The 6,162-nt window shown below is 62.8% G+C and overlaps 1 protein-coding gene across 1 annotated transcript; it reads right to left on the bottom strand.

Annotated features, from left to right (window-relative positions):
• Positions 1-356: 356 nt before the first annotated feature.
• LOC113912648 (RIMS-binding protein 3A-like) lies at positions 357-5,884 on the bottom strand. The gene has a single exon (XM_027576171.2). The coding sequence runs from the start codon at positions 5,751-5,753 to the stop codon at positions 837-839; it is 4,917 nt and encodes a 1,638-aa protein (XP_027431972.2). The 5' UTR covers positions 5,754-5,884; the 3' UTR covers positions 357-836.
• Positions 5,885-6,162: the final 278 nt, after the last annotated feature.

Genomic DNA, 6,162 nt, shown 5'->3' with positions numbered 1-6,162 from the left:
TGACAAGAGGGGGCCCCCTGAGCCTCCAAGGCTCTTCTGTAAGATGGGGGAAATATGGAAACGCCCTCCCAGGGAGATGCACTGAGGAAAGGGGACAGGGACTAATGCCAGGCAGAGTGGGATCCCCATTTGGGAGATGCTGATCCTCACTAAGCCTGTGGGGCCCTGCTTCTACCCTGGCTCTTGGCCGACCCCTTGGTAGCCCTGCTGGAAGACCCTAAGCTGAGCCCCCCTAAAGAGGAAGGAGGTGCCCTCCCCAGCTGAGAATGCATGTCTGCTGTCATTGCAGGATCCCTAGACAGAAGGGGGAGGGGGACAGGCATGTTTGTGTTTCTCTTGGTTGTACTTTTACTTCTAAAGTATTATTTTTCTTTTTTCTATGAACATTTTAATGAGGGGTTGAACAAAAGATAGAAAAATAACATTCTGGTCACTTTTTTTTTTTTTAAGAGGCACGCTTTTCTTGAGACTTTCATACAAGGCAATGGATGAGGAAACTCCTAAAGAAATTCCTAGAGAAAACGCATACTGAGCACAGAAAAAGGCACTTCTCCAAACACCGTCATGGTCACTGACAACTCCAAAACAGCCTGTTGGACTCTCACGGGCTGCTTGTTCTGTTTTCTTTGGGGCAACAGCTCAGTTCAGACTTAAGCCCTGCTCCTCTCAGAGGCTAGGGGACACCCAGGGACTGCCGTCAGTTTGCCACAATGATGCTTGGAGCAAGTGCTTGCTCACGGAGGTGAGGAGGGGTGCTGGAGCTAGGGTCCCAGTGCTTGCTTCTCCTCTGGCGGGACGTGGGTGGCCAGGGGCCACCACCCCGGCGGGAGCCTTGCTCACTCTCCATGGAGGGAAAGGTGATCCAGCAGGTGGGCTGGGACCAGGCCCCTGTGACCACCTGACTCCCCATAATAGAATCCCTTGTCATCCACAGGCCCGTAGACTGTGACCACATCCCCTGCCCTCAGTGACAGCTTGTCCTTCACCTGGCCTCCTGCTCGCCCATCCTTGGGGTCATAGTCCAAAGCTGCCATCATGGTTGTTGGAGTCCACAGTGATGACATCCTGGGGTTTCCTTGGGGCATAAGAAAGGAGCCCTGGGGGCTGGTGAGGCCCCCAAATTCATCTAAGTGGGCCACAGGGGGCAGGTACCCTTGCACTGGCAAATGCCACCTCCCATCAATCTGCTCTGTGTCCACCTTCACCTCAGCCACCAGGTGCCCAGGTATGTTGCCCACTTGCCCATTGCATTCGCCATGGTAGAAGCCACAGGGGTCCTGAGAGCCCCACACTCTCAGCAACTGCCCTTTCTGGAAGGCCAGCTTCTCCTCTGCAACCTCGGGGTTGGCAGACATCACCAGAGGGTCGTAATCAAAGAGGGCCACAAAGACCCTGACCACAGTGTCCACCCCTGTCCCCAGTGGCGACGGGCCACCCCTGGGCATCTTAATGACTTTGCTGGACGGAGCTGGACAAAGTGCAGGGCTGGACTCTGGGAGCTGGCACATTCTCTTGCCCCCCAGAGCCTGACCTCTCCCATTCTGGGTCCTAAACTCCTTTCTCTGCGCTCGCCTCTTTGTGCCCCATGGACTAAAGCACACCGCCGCCTCCTCCTGCAAAGTGTCATGGAAGTCGGACACAGACAGTTGGCTGGTGTCCAGCTGGGGAGGGACCAGCACTTGGGTATCTTGCTTTTGCCTAAGGACCTTCTCAAGGGCAGCCTTTCCCTGATAAGATTCTTTGTTGAGCCCGCGCTCCGGAAACAGATGGATGACTCCCGAAGCAGGGCTTTGTCTGGGGCCCATGTGCCAGTAGTGGTCTTCTTCCCTTGACTGGTCACTGGGCAGAGGGGGTGTGTGGTTGGGGGAACTCTGCTGAAAGAGCAGGTCCTTTCTGCAGACCTCTTTGGCGTCGGTAGGCCCCTGGGCTTGGCTGCCACATCCTGCACTTGCACATTCTCTTTCTGGACTCAGTTTGGACATTGGGGATTGCCTCCTTGGGGGTTCTTCAGGGAAGGCTTCTAGAAACTCGGCCTGGGGCTCTCCGCAGCTTCCAGGAGTGTGGGGGCCGGTTGTGGCACTCAGGGGAGCCAGCGCCAGCCTCTGAGAACAGATGGGGACAGTGACTCTGCAGGTAGATGGGTCACCACAGGGGTAGCTAAAGGAAGTCTCTGGCAATTGGTGACAGGTGAAACAGTCCTGAGGGATCTGGGCTGGCACCGAATCCAGGGACTCACCACAAAGCGACATGGTTCTCACTGAGACATTCTGGCACATCAGGGGCAGCTGGAGCTGGGAATATTCCAACAGGGTGCTCCCAGCAGTGGCATCAGCAACCTCCGCAACCTTGAGCCCATCAGCATACACCGCGTAGCCCGTGACCTGGACTCCATTGGAGGACCCAGCAGAGTCAATGGTTACAGGGAGCCAGCTGACCACCAGGAGGCCTGGTGAGGCATGGCGCTCCACCAGCACATCCAGTGGAGGGTCAGGGGGTCCTGCCAGGGGTGTGTCAAAGGTGAGGGTAGAGGACGTTTCCCAGTGCACCTGCAGTGAATCCCACGACAGCTGCACCTCCACGCGGGCCTGGTACCGTGTTCCAGGATGCAGGCCATGGAAGGTGTAGCAGCTCACACCTGCGGGGGTCATGGCGTGCTCCTGGCCATTGAGATACACCACGTGGAGGTGGCTGCTGCTGTAGACCCAGGCAATCTTGGCCGATGTGGCTGCAACACTTTGCAGGTGTAGTTGCATGGGGGCCGTGCAAAGAGCCCCTCTGGCCCCTAGAAAGGGTCTGGAGAAGCCCCTCTCCTTCACACACTGCAGTGCACCCAGCCAGCTGTCTTCTGTCTTGGCATCTGAGATCTCCATGGCCACTTCTGCCTTGGAGCCTGCTCCCACCATCTGGCATGGCCCCTTGTCCATATCTCCCTGGGCTTTCCCAGGCAAGAAGCCGTGCCCAGTGTCTTCCTTTGGACACTTGCCCTGTCCAGATGGGAGTTGAGTGGGGCCAAAGTCAGGGGATCTGAGGGGTGGACAGTCCAGGATGTCACTGTCTGCAACCTGCTCCACCAGGTTGGAGGGCACCAGCCCTCGTCGGCCGTCCTCAAGCTCCCCTTCATAAAAGCCGTCTTCATCCATGTCCCCGAAGATATACACATAATCCCCAGCTGTGAGGGGTAGCTCACTCTCAGGGTGCTCATTAGGCCCCTTAAAAGGATTGTAGCTATACCGAGCCAGAAAGATCTTGAGCTTGGGGGCCAGGGGGGCCTCTGAGCCCCCCACTTCCAAGGTGGAGTACACACTGTCAGGCTCCAGATCCTCCACCTTGCTGGCTGTGTCCACGTCCAGAGCAGGACAAGAGTGCACGGTGGCCCACATGGACTCCACCTCAGAGGAAGAGTTCGACTGGGAGCTAGTTTTCTTGGCTTGGTACCTGGAGTCCAGAGGTCGACTGGCTGGGAGGACTCTGTCAGGCACTTGAGCGGCACTGGCTGGCTTGCCGATGGCAACTGGACTTTCCGGCTGAGAAGCTTCCTGATTCTCCCGATTGTCTCTGCCGGGCTGTGAAGATGCTTGGCCTGCAGGCTCCGGCTGGAACTCGGTCCTTCCACTATCTCTAACCTGAGACCCGGGGGTTTGGGGGGCCTCCTGGGGTTCCTGGGGAGGGTAGGCAGGCTGACACTGCAGCGCTAGCATCTCCTCCCGGGCAGCCTGCAGATCGTGCAGGGCCTTCTGCAGGTCGTGGTGCAGCTGTTGCTGCCTGTCCTGCCCGCGCGCTGCCTGCTGCAGCAGCTGCTCGGCCAGTAGGCCGGCGGCGTCGCGCTCCTGGCACGCGCGGCCCAGCTGCCCGCGCACATCGTCGTTCTCGGCCGCCACCTTCCGCGTCCAGTCGGCCTGGGCCTGCAACCGCGCGTTCTCCTGAGCCAGCCAGGCTCCCTCGCGGAGCGCCGCCTGCAGCTGCGCCTCAGCCTCGTCGCCGCGCCGCCGCGCCGCCGCCGCCTGGGCGCCCAGCTCCTCGCACTCCCGCCGCCGCGCGCCCAGCTCGAGCTCCAGGGCCTGCACCTGGCGCCGCGCCTCCTCGCTGGGTGCGCCCTGGAAGTCCGCCTCCGCTCGGGCGCTGCTGGCGGCCTGCTGCCGCGTCAACTGTCTCTGCAGGCGCAGCACCTCCCGCTGGGACTCGCGCTGCAGCCGGTCCAACTCGCGGATGTTGAGCCACTGGGCTTGGGCGGCACCCCCGCCAGCGTGCGGGACGCTGCCGAAGCCCGAGGCGACGCGCGCCTGCAGCAAGTGGCACTCCTGTCGCAGCTCTTCTATCTGCTTGTCCTTGGCCAGCAGCGCGCTCGCCTGCTCGGACAAGTCCCGGGCGCGCTGGCGGGAAAAGGCCTGGCACAGCTCCAGGCCAGCGCGGCTCTCGCCCGGCACAGGCGCGCTCACAGCCCGCAGGTTGGTTTCTTGCAGCTTTCGGGCTCTGTCCTCTAGGCGCCGCGCGAGGCCCGTAAGCTTCGCTTGCTTCACCTTGAGCCGCTTCACCTTCTCGTCGGACTTGTCCTGGAAGCCTGCGCGCCGCAGCTGCGTGTTCTCCTCCCGGAGGCCAGAGCAGCGGCGCGCCAGCGCCTGCAACGCCTCGGACAGTTCCGAGTTCTGCTTCACCAGCTCCTGGTAGTCCAGACCCGGCGGCGAGGGGCTCAGGGCTTCGCAGGGCTGGCTCCCGGAGTCTTCTGGCGTATCGCTGGGTCTCTTGTGCTCCGATGGCGGCGGCGGGGGACTCGGGGAGCCTAAGATGGAGGCGTCCGGCGTGGAGGCCCGCTCCTCGGATTCGGGGGCCTTGGGGCAAATGAGGGTGCTGTCGAGCGAGCGGCTACGCGCTGATGCCAAGGAGTCGAGAGAGCTGGCGCGCGTGTGGAGCAGCCTGTTTAGGGAGGTGGAGCACCCGGCCCGCACCACGTCCAGGGAGCGGGAGCGCAGGCGGACGCCAGCGCTCAGGCTGTCAGCATTCAGGGATTCGAGTCTACAGACGGACTTTGGGGGCCCGCGGGAGTCGTCGGCGGTATGGGGGGGCGGCCCTTCCGAAGAGTGAACGGCTTGGGGGTCGAGGGAGCCGGGCAAAGCGGGATGCCAGCGGAAGTGCTCTAGGATGTACTTGAGGAAGAGCTGGCGCTCCACGTCGAGCGCCGCCTGCAGGTGCCGGATGCGCGAAGCCTGCTCGCCGTCGGTTTCCCAGCGAAGCTGTGCCAGCACTTCCTGCAGGCGGCAGCGGCACTGAGCAGCAGCGACCTCGGGCGCCCCCGCGCGGCCACAGTAGCCACGGTTCACCAACTCCTCGGCCAGCTGGCGCTGCAGCTCCCGGGCCTGGCGCATGACGCCGTCGCGCTCGCGGTGCAGCAGCTGCCGCAGCTGCCGCATCTCGGCCTCCTTCCAGCGCAGCAGCTGCCGGATCTCGGCCTCCCGCTCCCGCAGCACGTCCTCCTGCAGCTGCCGCAGCTCCCGGCCGCGCTGAGCCTCCCACTTGGAGCGCAGATGGTCCACCAGCTGCTGCCGCTCCCGCTCGGCCGCCTCCCGCAGCTGGCGCGCCTGCGACGCGAAGCGCTGCCTCTCCGCCCGCCCGCGCGCCCGCTCAGTCTCCAGCTCGACCCGCAGCTTCTCCAGCTCCCGCCTTTGCTCCTCCAGGACCGCCGCGGACGGACCCGGACTACCCGGCTTCTTGGGTGTCGCGCGGCCGCCTCTCGAAGGGCTGGGCGAGTCTTTGGTCATGGTGGCCACAGCCCGGCCAGACGCCTGACTTCGCCTGGTCCAGGCCGCTGCTGGCCAACGGCCACCGCCCCCGGTGCGGCCAACCGCCCCGCGCGCCCCTTCCGGCGCCCCCGGGGGGTCTCCGCGAGCCCCTTCCGCCTCTGAGAGCCTTCCCCCACCCTCTGCCGCGGTTGCACTAGCCTGAGCTCCTCTCCTGGCTGCCTACGCGGGGGCTGGGCTCCAGACACCCTTGCTCAACGCAGCCCATGTCCTTTCTGGGATGCCCGGGGGTCTCTCTGATCCCAGGCCCTTCCCTGTTTCTGGTGTCATGTCCTTTGTGACTCACCGCGGATACTCTCCCAGGCACTGTTCAATACCTTTCAGGCCAACTTGTACCGGGGCAAGCCCCGGCCACTGCTCTGGACCTGGA

The sequence above is a fragment of the Zalophus californianus genome, chromosome 14, assembly GCF_009762305.2.
Source record: "Zalophus californianus isolate mZalCal1 chromosome 14, mZalCal1.pri.v2, whole genome shotgun sequence".
Lineage (NCBI taxonomy): Eukaryota > Metazoa > Chordata > Mammalia > Carnivora > Otariidae > Zalophus > Zalophus californianus.
The sequence above is the reverse complement of the archived record's forward strand: the minus strand, read 5'-3'. Positions and strand labels throughout refer to the sequence as shown.

What these genes read in the sequence shown, in the direction of transcription:
- LOC113912648 (XM_027576171.2), bottom strand. Translation starts at nt 5,753, where the DNA reads ATGACCAAAGACTCGCCCAGCCCTTCGAGAGGCGGCCGCGCGACACCC.